The following is a 21267-nucleotide window of genomic DNA, read 5'->3' on the forward strand; positions in this document are numbered from 1 at the left end:
CCGCACCGCTGCTGTGCTCAGCTGTGCTCAGCTGTGGGCCCTCACTGCCACACAGACATCGGGGCCTGGAGCGCATCCAGAGAGGGGCAACGGGGCTGTGAGGGGTCTGAGCACAGTGGGGACTTATGGGGAGTGGCTGAGGGAACTGGGATGGTTCAGTCTGGAGAAAAGGAGGCTCAGGGGAGACCTTACTGCTGTCTGCAGCTCCCTGAAGGAGGTTGTGTGAGGTGGGGGTCGGCCTCTGCTCCCAGGTAACAGCAACAGAAGGAGAGGTGATGGCTTTAAGGTGTGCAAGGCGGGGTTCAGGTTGGAGATAAGGAAGAATTTGTTCTCAGAAAGAGAGGCGATGCAGTGGCACAGGCTGCGCAGGGAGGCCTCGAATTACGGCACTGCGGGTTGCTCAGCGCGGCTCTCCCGCGGCACTCCATGACCTCGCAGCTCTCTTCTAATCTCAAAGACTGCAAGCTCCCGCGCCCCCTCAACGCTTTAAAGCGGCGGTCCGACAGGGGTCGCCTGCATGCACGCATCCGCCCCGCGCATGCGCACAGCCGCTGTTTCCGGCCCCCTCAGGCTCAGGGCCCGGCGGGCGCCGCGCGGGGGCGCTCGGGCGGCAGGCGGGGCTCTGCGTGACGCGTACGGCGGCCGGGAGGAGCCGGGAGGAGCGGCGGGACGGGAGGAGGAGCGGCGGCCGCGATGGAGCGCTTGGAGCGGTGCGCCCGCTGCCTGCGGGCCCGGCTGGTGACCGCGGCAGTGCGCCGCCGGCTGCCTTGGTTGCTGCTTGGCCTTGTCTTCCTCGGGTCCGCCCTCAAGGACGCCGATCTGGTGCTGGAGACGCCCATGCAGAACAAACGCAACGCGCTCAACGTGTGAGCGGGGCCGGGGCTGTGCGGGCGGGCACTGTCCGGGCGGGGAGCCTGGGTTTGTGCTCGTGGGTGGGCCGGGAAGGGGAGGGGGCAACGCATAACCTGGCTCCTCCTGGGATGTGGGTGAACTGATGGTTACCGAGATGGTCCAGAGGGAAGCGAAGAGACAGGGCGCGTTGTGGCTTCCCGTAAGGGCAGCGCGGTACCGCTGTGCGCTATGTGGGCTGTGCCACGCAGCGCCTGTTCGCGGCTCCCAGCGCCTGGCACCGCGCTCAGCGGGCACAGCAGCACGTAACGCTGCCGACCGTCTCCTTCGTGGCTGTCTTTGTGCTGCTTTGGTTTGAATTTGTCGCTCGGTGACGTCTGGCAGTCTCTGGGTGTGATTGGAAAGAACAATTGGAGGAACATGGATTGAGTGGGATAGATGGTATGATAAAACACGCTGCAGAGTCATTTGCCTTTTAGTAGGGGACGTTTGTCAGCACTGATGGGTTCTGAAGCAGTTTCCCCCCAGATGTCTTGCTGGTTTGCTGGTTGCTAGCCCTGTTAGCAGCCTTTTTGGCTTTTGAATTTCTCAGCCAAACAAGAACTTTATTTTCTGTTGCTATTCCGTGTTGGCAGCTGTAATTGCTGCTGCCTTTTCTCTTGTAAAGTGAGGATGGCACCCCCCACAGCTCTGAGCAAGGCCCTGGTGGCTTTTGTTGGGAGCCTAATGAAAATGCAGAGCTTTGTTAGTGCTCGTTAGATGCAGAGCTTGTAAGTGAAAAGTGTGTCTAACGTGGGCACAGACTGAGTTTATTTTTCAAGAAACAAGAAGGGTATGGAGTGGGGGGCTGCACAGTTCCTCTTTGTCTCCAGTTGGTAGGAAGCAGGCTGCGTTGGAAGGTGCTGGTGGGAGACAGAAGGTTGGAGGCTCTGGTCTCTTTGCTCATTTGTACCTGCTGTGTTGTAAGATCTGAAAAGATTTCTCTTAGTTGGGCAATACTGGCAGAACTAATTAGGCAATGTCTTGCTAAATAGGATAGCTGCACATCATCAGCTTGTTTCCAACATTTTATAGACACCACAACAAAAATTGTCAAGGCAGGGAATGCATTTTGAGGCATGGGAATTTGTGTATGCCAAAGGAGGGCTGGAGAGACAGCGAAGAATGGATCCTGCTATGAAGTTATGCTACTTCATTGGTTTTATGAGGTGATAATGGAGGAAAAGTGTCTTAAGCTGATTAGAGAAAAGAGTCATCCTTTTTCTGGGGGATCTTACTTAGTAGGAAGAGGGTAAGGTTGTGAAAGGTTGTGAAGCAAAGTTTATTTAAGATGGAAGAGGAAGGGAAGACCAAGGGTCAGGGTGGCAAGCCGAGAAAATTTTATTTGCAGCTGCTCTTTGAGTAAGGCAAAGTTGACTGTGTTTGTAGGGTAAAGGCAATTGCAAGAACTGAATGTACTGTGAGTCAGCTGAGAGTCTGAATGAGGCTGTAAGTCTGAGGGAATGCTGCTTGGGGAACAGTTGAAGTACCTAGTGAAGGAGTTATTCAGGTCTGAGACCCAAGAGAAACAATGAGAAGAGGGTTAAGATTTTAGCTATGCTTGACTTTGAGGGCAGGAATCATAGGCCTAATTTAGACAGCTCTCAGTAGTGACCTTGAAAGGCTGCTAGTTCAAGCACTGCCACGCACCCCCAGCTCCCTCCTGCAGGCTCCTATGAAGTTTCACAGGTGCATGTTTCTCTCTTGGCTTTTCTCTGGCAGGTATTTTGTCAAGGTGGCTTGGGCATGGACGTTCTGGCTTCTGCTGCCTTTCATCGGAGTCACCACCTACCTGTTTGCCAAGAGCAAGTTCCTCTACGGCTCCACAAAGAGCATTCTGGCAGCTCTGCGGCGTCTCAGCACGCTGCTGGTGGGCACTGCTGTCTGGTATGTGTGCACTGAACTCTTCGTGTACATCGAGAATCTCACCGGCACGTGCATTACCTCGACTAAACTCAGTGAGCCTCACCAGCTCTATGCCACCAAGCAGGAGTGCCATCGGAACAACGGGGTCTGGGATGGTTTTGATATCTCGGGGCACTGCTTTCTGCTCTCATACTGCACTCTCATGATTGTGGAGGAAATGGCTGTGCTGGAAGGCTTGTCCATAGACCGCAACTCAAGACTGCGTGTTGTTATCAACGGCCTCTTTGTGTCCTTGTGTTTTCTCACCATGATCTGGGTGTTCATGTTTCTATGCACTACTGTGTATTTCCACAATTTCAGTCAAAAACTTCTTGGTGCACTGATAGGTTTGGCAGCTTGGTATGCAACATACAGAGTTTGGTACTTGAAACCTTTTTCTCCCGGACTGCCTCTCCCAAATGTACCTTTGAGTTCAAAGAAATACGGTTACAGCCGATAATTTTTTTAACTTTGGATTTTTCTTTCAATGCCAGAGTAGTTCAGTACAGGCATGGTTACAGGCTTTCCACCGTGAGGAACAAGGTAACGGGCTGGAGAAAACAGCCTTTACTAGCTGGTGGCTGGGAGGTGATAATAAACTTTGTGCTCATGATGAAAAAGAAATTGGTAGTGGAAAAGGTCTGCTCTTGGCTGGGAGTTACTGACAAAGAAATACAAAGTTGGATTTGTTTCTTGCATTAATAAATAGAGGAACAGATCTTCCAAAACTGACAGAGGCCTTTGCACTTTAAGACCTTAACTGACCTTAAGTTAATTCTCCCTCTTTCTATCTATTTTTATCAAAATACCAGGGATGATCCAGATGTCTTTTTTTTTTAATACTCCTACTTGTTCTTTCTTAGAGGAAGTCTCTCCTAATGACTGCTGCTAACTATTGCAGAAGGCTTTAGCCACCAATGTTCATTTGGTAAAGCAGTGTGAAGCTCAGTTGCAAAATGCTAACATCTCATGTTATCAGGTATTAAATACACCTAACAAGGGTTTGGGGCAAGTTGGTGTATGCGTGTTCTGCAGCAAAGAGAATGAATCTGAGATACAACAGCTTAAGCAGTCTGTGACTTGAAAGTGATACCTGTCTTTGGAAAGGGAACTCTTCAATAACAAGTCTTACCTTCTCCTTGCACTGTAAATAACTGTAGTCATGTTTTGTAACATGCTGGACACAAAAAAATCCCAAGTCTATTGAGAAAGTTGGGTGGTTGGTTGTTTTTTGTTTTTTTTTTTAACCTTACACATTTAGCACCATAAAACTATGAGTGCTTTCTGGTCTGTTTCTTCCAGAACAGCAAAATTCTGGTGTTATGAACATGTTAGCTTAACTTGCTCAGTAGCCTGCTTGGTATTGAATGGAACTTACTGTTCATCCTAAGAGCTGCAAAGCGGTTTGCTTGAAGCAGTATTTGTTTTGTTTATCAATGAATGTCAATAAGCTACTTAATTTTGATTGCACACATAGTTGTGGCTGCTTCTGATGCATCTGGAAACACACTATAATTCATTGTATAATGAATGGGTATGAAGTTGGATGGGTTTGCTCATCATATCAAACGTTTAGCATAGTTTTTATCTTGCAAAGCTTTTTATTAGGTTTTATAAAGGTTTGCTCCTGTTGCAGTTGCACAAAACTTGTGTGAAGGTTGCAGTGTTGAAAGAGGCAGTTGAGGAGGTTTGTAGGCACAGCTGTAGTGTGAGAGGAGACAAACTGCAGCGTTTGGCTCCAAACTGATTGTTTTGTTGAACAGAATATGATGCAGCATAGTCAACCTTGGCACATTTTTGTTGTGGTTTTGTATTTTTTTTACCATCTCTACAGTTCTTTTTCAGCAGATGAGTGGAAGTATTTGCAGTAGTTATAGTGACGTCAATTCAGTGTTTGTGGCTCGCCTGTGGGGAAAGTTGAATTCCCTTGACTTCCCACTCTGCCCAGTGCCAAACCTGAGTTGTTTTGCAGCATTAGAAAGTACAGATCACCATGCAGAAAAGCTTTTTCAGGAGTTGAAGTATTTTCTATCAAGTTCCTCCTTTTGTCTTTGCAGTCAATTGCCTTTAAGCTGACTTTTTGGGAAATTTGCACTGATCAACTCATACTGGGTTGAACTAAAAATATATTTGAACAATGCAGATTCATTTGCAGTCCTTTTGATGTACTGTAAGCCTGCTCCCTCTTGAGTTAAGCTAGGCTGCAAGCCTCTTTCATCGTGAAAAAGGATTATATACCCAGAAGGTTTTCTGATTCATTTCATTAGATTTAAGTTTCTATTTTAGGTTATCTTTATGTAACTTTGCTTCACAGACGAGGCCTGCTACCAAAACACGCAGTTTATTTAAACCAACAGCCTTGCTGATGTTATCTTCAGTTCTACAGATGTTTTGTGCTATCACTGCATCCATGTTTCTCTGTGCTTTGGATTAGTGTCATACAAACTGTTTGTTATGGAAATAACGTGGGCCATGGCTATTCTCAAACTGTATTTAAATGATTATGGAAAAACAGTTACAATTCTGGTGTTTGTGTCTTTGTGGGTGTTTCTGGTGTCTGTAAAGGTACTTCTGTTGTTCTTCGCTTCCCTGAATGATCCAGCCTCCCAGATTTTTTTGCTGATACAGAATTATCAGTGACAGTCTGAGCGCACAGCATTTGAATAGATGAACATGGCACAAATTCTCAAAAATAAAGGTTTAAAACCAACAAAAACACCAGACAAGATGGCTTACGTATGCCATGCAGTTGATGACACAGATGTGAACAGTTGCTCTTTGTAGCAAAGTGAAAGCCTAATCCACTGAAATAGATGGAAAAGTTCCCATGCAGTAATACTCCTTATGAGTTTGGAAATCCTGTACGTGTTTCTCAGAGATCACGTGCCAGCTGTTAGCTTACAAGGTTTCCTTGTGCTCCAGGCCTCTTCTTGGTGTCTTTTGGCTTTCAGTTAACTGGAAGTCAAAATGGCCAATTTTCTGCTCATGCATTTCACATCACCTTTACCTGACCTCCCTCCCTCCCCCAGATGAACTTCTGTCATTAAAATAAAAACGTGGCCTCCCTGTCTCAGGCTTGCAGCAAAAGAGAAATGGTAGGAGTAGCTGGATTTGGTGCTTCCTATCAAACTGGCAGATCCTTTATTTCAGCTGCCAACAGTTACTGTTAAATTGTATTTAGAAGAAAGTATGACATTTTAAAGGTAAAGGAGTTCTATAGTGGGTTCTAAATGCAGTCCACTGTAGACATGTGAAACACAGGTGTTGGTTGGTTTTGGTTGGGTGTTTGTTTTCCTTTTTTTTTTTTTCTTCCTTTTCTGCATTATAGTTAATTCCAGATTCTGCTTCCCTTCTTCTGCAAAGCTGTCTTTCCATACCTGCACAATTATTGAGGAGGTTTTTCTCTCCAACACGTTACTGACATAGCACTCAAATACACGCAGTGAAAAAACAGCAAATATCCATTGAAGTGTAACTGGCATTTGGCCTGACTGATGTGTGTGAGGCAGTTCCTGCTCTTGGTGCCTTAGACATTCTCCTCTGGTAGGGCTGGTAAAGAGGGGAGTTTCATCTAGAATGCATTGGAAAGCTTAAGGATTTGTTTTGCTCCTGGCACCTTCACGTGTTTGTGTCACAGGAGGCAAAGTCAGGCAGATGGGAAAGCTCTTCTGTAAGATCCATTGGGACGTTCAGACTTCAGTCATACCTGAAACTGATGTTTGGATTCTCGTGAGAGTTTTTGCTCAGAGCAGAGTTGCTCTGTAAATGCTTCCCTGGTCGTGGAGCAACTGAAATAATACAATCTCATTTTCTGTTTTGATGCATGGCGATTTATGGCAATGTGAGAAACACCCAGTTGTACCCCATGGTGCACTTTAATTGCAAAACTGTAGGGGATGCTGTGATATATTGAATGTCTTGGAAAATCAGCAGTTAGTTCTGAACAAATTTGTGGTCCCCTTTCTCAGGAAAATAACACCCAATAGCACTCCTGGAGCTCAAAGCAAATCCCTGCAGCTTCTCAGCCTTTTCCGGCTCCTTGCTTATCTCTGTTCACTCAAACCCATTTCCTAGAGTTTTGTCTTTTCGTAGTTTCATCTCCCCTCCTGGACTGCAGAATTAGTAATAGCTCTTTACCTCTGCTTAAAAGCATGCTTTCTCTTTTTGTCTTCCCCTCCTTTAACCGTTCTGCCAAAGCTTAAGGTGAAATAGGCTGCTGTGGTTCCCAACTCATAGTAAACCACTGTTAAAAGGAGTTGGTCAGTCACTGTAATGGAATTTACCTGAGAAAGGGAATATGCCTCACTTATTGAAGCAGGACTGCCTGATGTGCTTGAACTCATGAAGGAAATAAAGGACCTTAGTGCTTTAGTGCACAGTGAGAATACAGAGATTACAAGTTGGAAAACCAGAAATGCAAACGGCCATCAGGATGGATTGCAGTGCCTGAAATTTCAGGTAACTGTGTTGTAACATTTGATCTGAAAGATCTATCCATTTATCCTCTGGCTGTCACATAACGTAAGCAACATGTTGTGCCTTGTGACAACCTGAACAACGTTTCTGTAAAGCTTTGGAGCTGTAATATGGCACAGTGATTAAGATGAAGAGCCTTTCAGGAGAGCTCACTTAAGGGAAAGAAGTGGTCATAAAAATGCCCTTTCTCAGTCACACGTCTCCTGAAGGAGGTCTGCAGTTGTAGTGCATGTCTTCCTGGGATTGTGAGGCTGAATAAAGAAAAGCTTGGAATAAAAGTACATACAGATGCCTTTTTTCTTATTTCTGAAGCATTTTTCTTTGTTCAGTCAAGGTCCATTTTTGCAGTTTTAGGTCACATTCTTTCTGTGATGCAATTTAATGCATTTAATCTGTGGGAAATGCTGTTGATGTCAGAGCAATAAATAGACATACCCTTATTGTAAATGTCAGCTCTCTTGTGAAATCTCTTCCTCAATCCTGTTCTGTTCTGTAAGGTGTCCTCTGTTGTGTGAGGACCAGGAAGAGCTGCAGCCGAAGGTTGCACGCAATGCAACTGATGGGATCGTGACTCACTGCTGGAGAAAAGTCAGCTAAATAGGCTGCAGCTCAAAATAGTTGCCTGTGGCAGAAAGAAAGCATGCAAAATTAATTGAAAATAAGGATGATACAAATGCCACAAAGCCTGTTAGGTTTCTGTCCTAATACGTGAATTGTTGCACTCAAACCCAGCAGGCCTGTGCTGGTTCTGAGTGTCACTCAGGATCTGCCGAGTATTTTTGCAGATGATGAAAGCAAGCAGTGATTTAAAATATGCTTGGTGGGCTCAGTGGTTGGGTGTTATTTTAGATCACAGCTTTTCTCAGTACTGCACCATTACTTCAGCTTTCTTTTAGTTTTCTTCGAGTCCAAAAATCCTCCGTTTTGCTCTTCTGTAGTGGTTGGTTCTTAGGTCAAGGAGTGGAAGGAAATTGCTTTTGGTAAGTAAAAATAGAAGACTGTTCTAGGAAGCGTGCAGTGGAGTGACGTTACTTTGGGATGCAAAGAGGATCCGTGAAGCAGCTCTGAACTATGTGAAGTGCTCATCCTATGTGAAGTGCCTGCAGAACTCATACACGCCCTCAAACCCAGTTACACTCCGTTCTGATTGCAAAGTAGCTTTATTTGGATAACAGCTACAGCTAAAAAGGATTTGGGTCGCAGGAGAGCGAAGGTGCTGTTAGGAAAGGGCTGAGAGAGCAGGCAGTGAAAGCAGGGGGACGGACAGTGTTATTTTTATCAAAAAGCTTTCAGAGTTGGCAGTTGATCTGTGCTGTTGGTTTTTTAGCAAGACTTTCTTCTCCGTTCCTCTGCTGCTCTTTCTCAGAAGGTGGAAGTGAGAAGTGCTTTGCTGGTGCAGTTCCGCAGCCCGTGGGCTCCTGACAACTGAACTGTCCGTGTGGAAGTGCTCGTGTGTCCTCAGCCCAGTGCCAGGGGCAGGGAAATGGGACAGCCAGAAGAAAGTGAAGGAGTAGAGCGGTAGAGAGGAGCAGAGAAAAGGAGAACTGAAAGTAGGTCGCTGTGCATAGGAAAAAGACAAGAAAAACAGCGGTGTAAGCAGTGAGGGGAGGTTGGTGCGTTACTCATCAATACTGTTCAGCACTGCAGCCAAATGGAAATAATTTGCTTAGGCAGTGGCAAATGCCCTCTGCACGTACAGCTCTGCCTGCAGCACTCGTGTATCTGCAGCCCCTGCTTTGCCCCATTCCTGCTGCGTGCCTTTGCTGCAGTGATAGGCATCTGTGTTCTGACAGAGCAATTGTTCGTCTGAATTATTTATGGCATATGTGCTATTCTTTGTTTCGCTGAGGCATTTAAAGCAGACTGTTTTCTCTGTTTAATCCTTCAGAGGAGAGCGTGTAAAATGGAGAATAAAAGATAATGGTAGTAAATGTCATTTGGGCACATTAAGAAATCAGCATGAGGGGTGAGAAAAGGAAATTTGTTTCTCATAAATGTGCTTTATTTGAGAATACAAGTTCAAGGCTTTTTGCTACTGCTTAAAACCTCAGACCCAGTGTTGAAATGGCTTTTGTGTGAAACCACTAGGATTGAATCAGTGAGGCCTTGCTTTAAGAAATAGCGTAAGGATGTTATGGGACCATAATGAAAGGGTTTGGTTTTGATCTCGATGACAGTGAATGTATCAGTGTTTGCACGAACTGCTGTTTTCTGTTTGCCATTCTCAGGTGCAGAAGTCCTTGATTTATTGTAACAGCAGAAATACCCTCCTCTTGCTTGAAGGAGCAGCTCTTACACCAACCTCTCTTCTCTTTAGCTGGGAGATGAAAGCTCCTAGCCTCCAGTTGGGTGGTAAGGATACTTTTTCATCCAGAAACACAGCAAGGCTCAGTAATTAATCTCCTGCAGGGCCACAAGCCGGTCACTAGGTAATCTTAGTCCTTGATCTCGGTTTCTTTGGCAACTTGTGACAGGCAGGCTTAGGCTGTGTGCTCTGTTCTTTGTTCTCTGACAAGCTTTGTTTTGAAAACTGATTCTGCATGAAGAGGTCTTCCCCACGCCTTGACAAGCAGAGGGGGAGGCTGTCAGCCAGGCATAGCACTGACCACACAATTTTAATGTTATTAATTGATTCTTTTGAGCAAAACTTGTAGGAGTAGAAAGATTTCAGAAACCATAGTTTTACTATTGAAAAGGAGGCCTGGGAGTGAAGAAGTGATTTGGGTACCCACAGCTCACTCAGTGGCATGGAGCTCCATCTGAGGTGTTCAGAAGGGTTTGGATTTGACAAATAGTGACTTATCTTCCCTCTTGTAATTACCAGTTCAGCATTTTAGCACATGTTAAAGTTTTTACAGCCTTTAGGAGCCTAAAGCATGATTGCTTCTAAAGCTGAGAGATTTTGAAGGCTAGAAACATCTTGACATACAGGGTGAAGAGGTTCCTCAGTGCTAGGCTGGGATTTGGTGCGTGAAAGGCAAGGAGGGCTGTGAACGGGGCTGGATCAGGTGCACAGGAATGTGGTGCAGGATGATACAGCACAAGTTGTTCGTTCTGTTTCATGCAGCTACGGCAGTGCATCAGTGACAGCAGGCTGCCACAGAATTGGTCAGCAGCAAATTGTAAGGTATCCAACAGCAGGTGGTTGCTGCAAACAAACCCTGTATGTCAGGGTACCTTAGCTTCCAGCCTTACCCCTTGGGTGCTGCTGCCCACCCCTTGCTGAGTGCAGAGCATGAAGTTCTGGAGTAAGAACATGGATTTTCTCTATCACTTCTATGTTTCTTTGTGTAGAAATTGCCTCAGGCAGGGACCGCTGGGTCAGCGCCAGGCTTACGGGGGTGTACAATGGTGCTCCAATTTTAAATGAAACTAATGGAAAGGAGAAGACTGATGAGGCTTAGATCAGCTAGAGAGAAAGCAACCTCTTATTACGACAGCCTGTAATCACCACAGGGCTACTTCATAGTAAGTCACTAATCTGGATCGATTGGGGTGGTGACATTCATCTCCTGGTTCATTTCAGCATGGTCCTTAACATCAGTCCAGCCTCTGCTGTCACTGTAATTGCCTTTTATCGCTCCTGGAGATTGCTTTTCCCTGGAGAAAACTTGTGGTGTTTTTTCATTACCAAGGTAGGGAAACAAGGCTCAGCAGGAGAGAGTTGCACTGTCTTCACTGATTTTTCTTTTATTTGGTCCGAAACAAAGACTTGTTTGTGAGCAGTACTGATCAGCCTGTACAAAACTCATCACCACAGCATCTGTGGCTTTCCAGCAAAGCATGAAGCAATACAGGAGTCAGCTGTCACATTTTGGTCTGAGCTGTGCATTGCTCTAGATACTGGCTTTGCCTGGTGTTCTTGTGATGGCTGAGTTATAACAGAGTGCTCTGCAACAAAACCAGCACCTATTTTGTCCAGTGTTTTTATTTGCTCTGTGAGAGTATTTGTTCTTGTTCTTTCTGAGTTTTGTAGCTTTTTAGCCCAATTACAATTCCTTTCTACATTTGGTGTGTATATTTAATTGGCTCTTGGAGATCACCAGGGAACGTGTCCGTAGAGCAGCTTACAAAGGGGAAGGGGTGAAATCCATGGTAAGGGTTTTGTTTTGGTGTATGCAATGTATTTTGGGGAATGTAATGTCATGGACATCGTTATGTTCTTACACCGTTCAGATTAACAACAGAGATGGCCTCATGGAACCCCCCTGTTTCCCTCTTCAAAAAGAAGCAAAAAACCTATTTTTTCCCTGAAGTCACTGATGCCATGGACCAAATTGGTAACCATATTTGAGGGAACATGTCTGATGTTTCACTCAATAGCCTTAGCTATAGGTGCCTGCACAGGTGGTGGATGTGGGTTCTCACACACCAGTAGTGTCACTGGGGGCAATGTGTAACACAGTGCCTTTGCAGCTGCACAGATTGTGTTCTAGAAGTAGGTCAGACCAGCCCCATACAATCACGACAAACACAGTTCAAACGTGTGCATTTTGCTTTTGTCTGGTCCCTCCCCGCATGTTCAGCTCCCGTAACTCCCGCTCAGCATTCACAATTCCATGACTGCCAGCTGGTATCAAGAACCAAAGCTCCTGGGAAATGCTGCCACTTTGCAGGACAGAAAGATCACCTTTGAGTTGGAGGCATTGCCACGCGTATTGCTTCAGCCACACTCGGCATACGTCCCCAAGCCTACAAATGCAGCGTTACTCGAGGGATCACCAGAACGCTCTGAAAACCAGCCAGAAGAGTGCTTACTGAAATCAGTGCCTTGCCAGAGGAATAAGCTTTGTTTCCATGCAAATTTTATACCGATACAACGCAAAAGGAAAAGCACAAACCACCTGCACATCCTGCTGCACGTGGGCATGCTCTGAAATTAGACTGGAAGTTTGTTGAACGCACTTAGCAATGTGAAGCAGTTACTCCTCCCATACGGTTTATTGAAGATCTCAGTTTTCAAAGCATGAGTAGCAGTGAGGCCCATCATTCTTTCCAACATGCAAAAGGCACAAAAAAGTCATAAATGTGATTCTGTGCAAAGTGTCTCTAAGAAAACAAACAGCGAGAAAATGACAGAAAGGAGCCCCCAGCAGAAGAGAAAGCCAAAGCGTCTTCAGATAAGTGCTGGAACACTTTTCCAGACAGTTCTGGAAATGGTGGTCCTTGGTCAGAGTCCAGATATGCTCAGGCGGTGAAAGATGCTTTGCAAATCCATGAAAGGAAACTCAAGATGGAGGCAAAAGGCTAAAACAAGGATCTCCTTCGTGTGCCAAAGCTCAGGGTGGAAGTCAAAATCATTCATGTCAGGAGAAAAACGTGGCAGTTAAAGACAGGCATCAAATTCTTTTTTAAAAAGAGCCCACCAAAACCAGACATACAAAGTGGATGTATGCCAAGAGCAGCTCCATACAAATATTCTTTCTGATGAAAATCATTAAAAAAAAACCACAAAAAAAAGGGTAATTGAAGAATGCAAATCCACCTTCACCGTGACCAGCTACTGCACCCTGCCCCAGAAAAGCCTTCGAGCATAACACTGGCTTGTAGAAGAAGAAAGTCCCCACTAGTATACGTGAAATGTGGCCGGTGAACACTCTGGAAACACAAACAGGGCTGAGTATCCAAGTCCCACTGTTAACCTGGGTGTTGGGAGCTCCTCAGGGTGCCCATCTCCCCTGGAATTGCACCCGCAGTGCTTCCCAGTGGGCACGGGGAGCCAGGCCAGCCCCCAAGCCTCCCACTGGAGTGGAATACTTAAACCTAAAAAGGCATTTACAAGTTGATGCATTTTTGTTGCTGTTATTTCCTTGCAGTATACTTTTCTACTTCTAGACTATGGAATGTTACATTAAACAATATTATTATTCATACCTTGCCTCAAATTTCATTACAGTTACTGAGGCTTCGTCATAATTTCACACAGCACAGAGACACCAATCTAAACACCAAGCTGCCAGCATTAGATGTATTTTTTCTTTAAGTACCAGTAAGCAAAATATCCCATTCCCCCCAGAGATCCCATCAGGAAGGAGGCTCCAAAGAAGGAGGGAGGTTTCCGCTTGACCAGCCTGAAGGCATTGGGTACCACTGCAGAGAGCAGCGTGGTATGTATGTCTCCCAAGACTTTCCTGAAGGCAAAGCGTTTCTGTATCCTGTCAAAGAAGGACTGTAGGTTAGGTCTGCTGCCATCTTCCCAGTATTTCTTAGAGAGTCCTAGAAACTTGAGGCGATGCAGGGTAGCTCCTAACAAGATATCGGCCAAGGTAAAGACACATCCGCAGAGCCAAAGTTCACACTTCTGCCCTGGAGAAACAAATGACAGAAGAGGAAGGATGAGAACAGATCTTTGGATGGATGCTTAAAGGCTTGCTCAAAAGCTCCACAAAGGCAGGAGGTTTTGGATTAGACTCCAAATCCTTTTCTGAGCACTGTGACGTCCTCCCAGAAGACCAGACCTTATCTGTTAGGAGGCCACGTGGTGCCACAAAGCTGGGAACGTGCAACGGGCATTTATAACCCGCATGGAGACACAAATCAATATCTACAAAATAGCTGTGTTGTGGCTCAGTGACCACTTTGCTGCATTAATGCTCAGAGAGAGCAACAGCATTTGTCCTTGGCTGCTGCTGGGCGATGCAAGCTGTTTGACACAGTAACACGGTCCTATTTTAGGGATGTGAGAAATCCTTGGGAATCAAAACCATCTGCTGGCCCAGCCTGGCTGCTCTCCCTGCATGCTGTTGGGGAGGTCCTGACTCAGTCCCCTCTCTAGCACTGGGACACCAAATTGCTTCAGTGCCACAAACCAGGTTTTGGGTACAGGCACAGCTCGTGTGAGTGCTGGGCATGAGAGAAGGTATCACAGCACTGATAGTCCCTGATAGTGGTGAGCCTGGAAACAACCTCATCCAGGATATGTCCATGAAAAAGCATGCTGGAAGAAGCTGGCTCAGGTTATTTCCTGCTAACAAGGAGGAAATAAAGGGAGGTACAGGAAAGGAAAGAACTACAGAAGGGGCACAAAACCCGGCTGTCCACTGCATAGAGCTGTGCCTTGGATATCCCTGCTTGTTATACTTTGCAAGCAAGCAGTGGAGCTGGGATGCTGCTCAGCACCCGCCCAGCAAATCTCAGAAGCAGAAGTACGTGGGAAGAAATCCAGTTCCTGCTCTCTCTGGGCTGCAGAGAAACATTATCCTCCTTTGTAGGATCTAAATGAAAAGGAGACCCCAAAATGCTGAGATGTGCTGGGAAGGGAAGGTGGGATCTGCTGCTGGCCATAGGGATAGGGATCTGTGCTCTGCACCCACCTTAAAACCTGGGATGCTTTGCACCAAATCCTTTATTTTGGCTCTCCTCCACTGCCCTGAGCAGCTAGTATTGCTGTGTGAGGCTCTGCTTAACAGACGGGGTGGAAGGCTGGTGCCTGGAGGCAGCCCTGTGCTCAGGCACAACTGAAGCTCAGCTGCCTGCGGGGCCAGGCCATGAGAGTTATTGGTAATTAGCAGGCCTCGTTTGTACCAGCCTGGCAGCCTGCCTAATCGTGCCAGAGGCACAGCCTGAGTGGACAGATTGCCTAGGCCTAATTAGTCAATAAATATTTTCAGTGGCTAATAAATTGTGGGGTGCTACAGCCGGAGCCTGCTGCAGGCTGCGTGGCCCTGGGGCTGGCAGGTGGAGGACCTGGAAGTGGGGGGCACCGCACCTGGCTGGAGCAGCTCTGCAGAGGGCACCTAATGAGACAGAATCCTGCTGAATCCCCACCAGCCCTCAGGTCAGTCAGTGAGGTTGCCTGCTGGATGCAATTAAGCCGCTGCCTGGTGCCGCATTGAGACCTCAGGGCACGCTGCAGCCCTGTGCTGTGCTTGTGGGCCCCATGACGCACGGCTCCCCACATAGGGCCGGCTGTGGGGCTGCCCCTTGTTAACACCTCTGGGCTGTGCTCCATCCCTGCCATCGTCAGCTGTCCCGGGGTTAGGAGCCCTGCTCCAGAGGGATGCTGAGGTGACGGTGGGACAAGCGATGCGCAGCTGTGCCTGTGCTGCCAGGGCTGTGGGACGGCTCTCGGCGGGTGCTCGGCGGTGTTTGTTTGAGGTCAGGGCAGGCCGCAGCCACTCCAGCCCTCCTGCTGCTGACTGACGCACGAGCTTCCACCTCACTGGGCTCCTCAGTGCCACCAGGCTCCCCGCCATGTGCCACAGCCCAGTGCTGAGCGCTGGGAGCCTGGGGAGGTGGGCAGGCAGAGAAGACTTGCAGGTGACACACATCTGTGGTGGCACGATGCTGAATCCTCCTCCCCCCATGGAGGCAATGGGCACAGAACAGGACCGCAGGGTTAGCGGCCGGTTGGTGGGTCACTGTGGAACGTGGGACGTGTCACCATGCTGCAGTGACTGCAGAGCTCCTGCAAAGCAGCTAGGAGGAGCAAAGCTGCAAGGTGGAGGGGCTACCTGGAGGTCAGCAAGGAAATAACAGCTGCGTGCCCTAAATGCGAGAGCCCCAAATGGTCTGCAGCAGCCCCTCTACTGTCAGTGCAAGCCCCATGGAACTCCGTGTGGGCTTTCACAGTGTGCAGAGCCATCGGCCATCCCCAAAGCAGCACACTGTCTGAACACCATCCAGCACCTACCTTGGTACTCCAGCTTCCTCTTCTCCAGCTCAGCCTCGATCTGGTCCAGCACCATCCCCAGCTCCCCCAGGATTTTCTTCAAGTAATTCACATTGTCGTGCTCCAGGATCTTGGCCTGGTGGAGAGCAGTGGTGACATGGATGGATGGACTGATGGCTATGCATCCCCACAGTCATGCCCACCACCAAAGAGCCTCGTGCGGCTCTGGCCAACTCACCATGAGCTTCTTCTGCTTGGAGAGGTATGGCTCTGTCAGTGGTGGTTCCTCCTCGTGGTCCAGCTTCATCAGTTCCGTGCTGGCATTAGCCAAATGCCCTGGGGGAGATAGACAGAGGGGCTGCAGGGTCTGTCCTCCCACCCGGAGCTGCTGGCTGTGTGTGAGGGCAGGGACGAGCTGAGGGCAGGCAGGAGCTGAGCCTACTGGAGTATTCCCTGGTGAGCCGCAGCCTTGCCAACTTTTACAGCAGGAAAATGGTTTGTTCAGCAGGCTGGAAGTGCAGCTTTGGAGTACTCCCATCCCACAGGTTAGCCTGGGAAGCAGCTGAGCTCCCTTCAGAGAGCTTAATTAAGAGGGATTTGCAGGCACAATCCCGCTGTTTTGTTTGAAAATGAGACTTTTTGATGCATTAAATAGCTTTGAAGTGCTGTTCCTCTGTGTTAAAAAAGAATAGACTGTGTGGCTTAGCTTCCCCTGGAGCGGCTTTTCCCATCTCTGCTGGGAGAAGCACAGATCAGCCCCATTCGGTGGGCTGTGTGATGCAACACCAGGAAGAAAACGGGTGTCTGTCCCAAAGCACTGATGGGAGAGATGACAACAAAACCAAGGGTGGGGTTGGATTTAAGCAGCGTAGCTGGTGTTTGGTTCAGCCTCACTGTCTGCCAGGCCTTTCCCAACAGCGAGGCTCGGGGCCAGAGTAAAATTCAGATCCTAGTTCCCCTGGCATGGCCTGGGCTGCTGCTGAGGTTTAGAGTGTGCTGCACAGATCAGGTTTTGGTTTATTGCACCAGCTGCTAATTGCTAAACACCAGCAAATGTGTTCACACAAGCCCAGAACAACAGAGACTGCCTGCTGCAAGAGCTCCTTGCACAGGGCAGCCTCCTCCCCGCTGTGCAGTGCACAGATGTAGGGATTTGGTAAGAAAAGGTACGAGGGAGAGGAAAAGGTACTCAATCTCCATGGATGGGAGTCTTCCAGCACCTCTGCTCTGTTCCCATTTTCAGCCTTGAGGGTTTGCCTCTGCCTGCCCAGAGCTACCAAGCTGCTTTTTCCCTGTCCTGCACCTTACTCTGATTTTTTTCCTGGAAATTATTACAACATCAGCAAGATGCAGAGCTGGTCTGCAAATCAGGGCCTGCCTTCCCCTGTCTCTGTGGCAGAGCCAGAGGGAGCCGTGTTCATGTGCAGGGTGCAGCCCCACTGGCAGCCCACTGGTGAACGGTGGAAGGGGTCTGGGAGGGAACCCACATCACAGGAGCCTGAAGGCCAAGGATGCAGGACAGGGCCGTGGGTACCCCTGTGCCTGAGTCAGGGTCCTGGCCTGCCCTGTGTCATTTTAATCCCACAAATCCCAGGTTCCAGCTCTGGCTGCATGCAGAGGCTCTGGGGAGTCAAACTGGCTGCAGCCTTGGAGATCAGAGCCGTGCTGTCACCGTGTGCATCCCCACTCCAATGAGGGGGGTCCCTGGGCTCAGCTGTGCGCATCCACCTGCCCAGGTACAGCACTTGGGGCTGCGGAGCAGGAGCAGGGCTGGCCAGGAGGGTGGCCGTGCTTGGGCCGGGAGCGCAGCAGTGCTGGCAGGTTTGGGTTTGTATCATGCGTGTTTGCTGCCTTTGCAAATCATATCTGTGCTGCCAGCATTATCAGCAGGGAAATTCAGCATTTCATTGCCTTGGCTCCATCAGGGCATCAGAAGGTCGGGAAGGGTCTCGTGTAAGGGAGCTCCATTGAGGGAAGGGAGCAGGGTAAATGGCAGAAGAGGATACAAAATGCAGAGTAACACTTTAGGGCTGCAATAAATTGCCCCAAGCTGGGCTAACCTCCTCCTGGCAGGCACCATCTGTCTCCATCCTTGTTCCTGTGAATGAGAGCTTGGCTCTGCCAGTATGGGTGTGGGTGCAGCCAGCAGTAGGCTCTACACTGCCACAAAATAGCAAAGCTCCCTGTTTTCCACCAGGAGCCTGCAGTGGCTGTTGGGGTTCTCTGTTCCTACAGAGGTACTCTGAGCCTCTCAGCCAGAATAGCAGCCAATGTCCTTGGCTGGTAACTCACAGGGGAGCAGGTGTTTATTATGGGAGCTGCCTGCAGACGGAGCCTACCAGATGTGCAGAGGCCGGAATCCTGCCGGCTCCCTGCCCCAGAGGTGACTTACTGCGGATCTCAGCGGTCGCGTACTTTGGGATCATGGAGTCGGTGGTGAGCTCGGGGTGCAGAATGCAGCCGTGTGTGTAGGCATCCATGGGCAGTGAGTCCAGCAGCTCCCGGTACTGCAACACCCGCGAGTGCAGCAGGGTCCCGGGTTCAGGGATCAGCTGGGGGACGTTCTCTGGAAGGGGCAAATTGAAAATGTGTTAGAGGTGCTGGAACTTTTGGGGACAGGTGCTCATGGTCACATAGCGGAGACCATTCCATATGGGTTACAAAGGAGTGGATGACAAAACAAAGAGCTGAACATATCTCCCTCAGTGCCAGGACTATCTTCTCCCCAGGGCTCTGCACCTCCTCGGTTTGTTGGGTTTTATTCACCTTGGTGGGGTGGCAGTTTGTATTGTGCTCTTTTTTATTATGTTTACAGCTCAGAATACACAGCGGATGGCAGCAGGAGGGAAACATTGCTCTTGTCTCCCCCAAGAACATCAGGAGGTTTTCCTTATGGGATCATAAATGTTTATGACTTCTGTGGATAGTTAACAGGTAGTGGGTGAATTTACTGCTGAGATTCCGAGCTGGGCTGTCTGCAGAACAGGGCTCTCCACAAGCCAGCAGCTGGAGCTAGCAAAGCTCACAGCAGCTGATGGACTTTTGCAGATGTGGCCAATGCTGCTGCTTAACTAAGGAACTGAAGTGATGGCTCTGGCCCCACTGCAAGACTGGCCAAGCAGTCATCCTTTGCTGTTGGCTGACCTCAGTGTCACCAGCAGAAAAAGTCAGTACTTTCATTCCTGGAAGCTGTGAGCATACTTCCTTACACAGGATTTCCACACTCTGAGCATTGCTGCAAGGTGAGTTCTACCTCCTTGCAGCAAAACAGGGACATCCTGATGATGCCCTTCCCACTTAACATGGGTGGATGAAGGCCCTAAAACAGAACAGGTGCGGAAGGGAGACATCCTTCCTCTTCGCAGGTTTTCCTACATGGCACTTCTCAGTGGGAAGGTGAGGCCATGCACCTGGCTGCAAAACCTCAAGGGCAGGAGTTTTTCCAGAGCAGTGGGGAGGGAGCACAGTGTTCTGCTGTGGCAAGAAAACATAACTGACAGCGGAAAGATTTTGTTGCCAACTCTTGAAGATAAATACTTTCAATGTTTTGGAGGGCAAGGGAAGAGACAGGAGAAATTGAGCCGGTAGCTCGGCTGGCTTCCAACCACAAGTGCATGGCACACTGCTGATTGTTCCCCCAAAACAGAGCGCAGTGTCTCCTGCTAGAGCCATGAATCCCCAGCGTGCTCAGAGCTGTTCCCTGCCGCCACGTCAGCCCACATCCCCTGCTGGGGACAGCGTGCTGCCAACATATGCCGGGTCAGCTGCTCTCCGTAGGGACCGGGCAGCAGCACGGAGCAATGTGAGGACTGCAGCCCCACGCAGCAGTGTGCACCAGGGACGCGGGGCTGCCCCATCCGTGGGGCCGCTGCTGTGAGGGCTCCTCTGTGGGGCTCTGGTGTCTGTCTGTCTGTCTGCCATCCCAGCGGCAAGGAAGTGCGGCACCTCTGCTGAGCACGATGGCGGCCGGGCCGAGAGAGGACAGCAGCTGAGCTGGCATGGTGCCTGTGCTTGGGGAGCTATTTAGAGATGTTTTTGATGCCTCCGCCGCAAGGCTGGTGGATGCTGGGGCGAGAGTCTTGATGCCACAGCCAAAGCTCCGTGCTGGGCTTTGAAGTCTCCCAGCGGAGCATCCCAGCGTGGCAGCCTGCAGATCTGGGATGACATGGACTAAGGGGCTGGAGATGCTACTTGCCAAAGCAGCTGCGTGAGGAGCGGCCTTGGACCTCAGCGTCCCAGCTTCAGCCCTGCTCCAAGGGGAGGACACAGGAGTTCCCTCTCAGCCGTCCCTTCCTCTGGATCTCTGTCACTCTGTCCCCAGCGTGCAGAGCCTGGTGAGATGCCACCGCACACCATGGGCTCCCCAAGCCATGGAGATGGGAGGAGTGGTTCAGTTTGGGAGCATAGAGTCTAGGACAGAAGGGCAAACCCAGCTGCAGCTCTCCCAAATCCCCCTTGCAGGATTTGCAAGGGATGTCTGAGGATTTCTGCTGGAAATCCTTCATTTTGATAGGAAAGCGTGAGAATTGGACGTGGGCGAGCCAAACCTTTGTGGGAGGAAATGGGTGCATTTGGCCACCGACATTCAAATCTGCCCTAGGTTTGTGCTGAGACGAAGCCCGGCACGCAGCTGTGCCCCCGTTACCTCCTGTGAAGTTCCTCTCCATGTAGTCGATGATCTGGTTGTAGTCACTGATGATGTTGTCCCGGTGGATGATGACGGGCACCTCCTCGCCCAGGTTGAGCCGCATGAACCAGGGCTCCTTGTGCTCCAGCAGCGGCATGCTGACATCGCGCTCCTCGCAGGGCAGCCCCTTCTCAGCGATGACCAAGCGCACCTGCAGCGGGGCACAGAGGGACAGCTCAGCCCCACAGCCCCACAAGTGCCCTGAGCGCACTGCAGAATCCAGGCAGGCAGCTGAGTGAGGATCTCCGTTCCTGGCAGTGGAGGGAACGTCCCAAAGGAGACCCACAACCGCCCGAACTTTGCAGGGTCGCCTCTGTCTGGCCCGTGGCGCTGCAACAGCAGCTGGGGTGAGGGCTCTGGGAGGGCTGAACGGCAGCCCTCAGCCCCCAGGTGTGGGTGGTCAGAGAGAGCAGCAGCACAGACCCGAGGAAGAGGAGGCTGAAGTGATGCTGCCCCTTGCTTGCACTGGGTGCTGCAGCTCGGCTGGAGGAAGCCCACGCCATAACTCAGGTATGTCCTTCTCTTGGGGTTGGGCTCTGGCTTTTCTGGGCACGTCTTGAGCAGGAGAAAGGCTTTGCTTTGGGGAGGATTCCAGGCACTTGCTGTGCTCCGGGGAGTCCTGGCAGCAAGCAGAGTTCAATGGGGGATTTTGTTCCCCTTTTCCCTGCTGGAGCCACGCATTGCCCCTTTGTCCCCATGC

General features: G+C 49.4%; 2 protein-coding genes across 2 annotated transcripts; one reads left to right on the top strand and one right to left on the bottom strand.

The window, feature by feature from the left end:
• Window positions 1–682: 682 nt before the first annotated feature.
• Window positions 683–5311, top strand: FITM2 (fat storage inducing transmembrane protein 2). The gene is made up of 2 exons (XM_042883617.1): window positions 683–866; window positions 2611–5311. The coding sequence occupies exons 1-2, from the start codon at window positions 694–696 to the stop codon at window positions 3251–3253; spliced, it is 816 nt and encodes a 271-aa protein (XP_042739551.1). The 5' UTR covers window positions 683–693; the 3' UTR covers window positions 3254–5311.
• A 7887-nt stretch (window positions 5312–13198) lies between these two features.
• GDAP1L1 (ganglioside induced differentiation associated protein 1 like 1) lies at window positions 13199–20743 on the bottom strand. Its single transcript, XM_042883616.1, has 5 exons — window positions 20526–20743; window positions 18273–18446; window positions 16119–16216; window positions 15902–16016; window positions 13199–13575 (listed from the first exon to the last, which is right to left on the bottom strand). The coding sequence occupies exons 1-5, from the start codon at window positions 20662–20664 to the stop codon at window positions 13232–13234; spliced, it is 870 nt and encodes a 289-aa protein (XP_042739550.1). The 5' UTR covers window positions 20665–20743; the 3' UTR covers window positions 13199–13231.
• Window positions 20744–21267: the final 524 nt, after the last annotated feature.

This window comes from Lagopus leucura, unplaced genomic scaffold, assembly GCF_019238085.1.
Source record: "Lagopus leucura isolate 7727_CA_CO unplaced genomic scaffold, USGS_WTPT01 Super-Scaffold_100039, whole genome shotgun sequence".
In the NCBI taxonomy this organism is placed as follows: domain Eukaryota; kingdom Metazoa; phylum Chordata; class Aves; order Galliformes; family Phasianidae; genus Lagopus; species Lagopus leucura.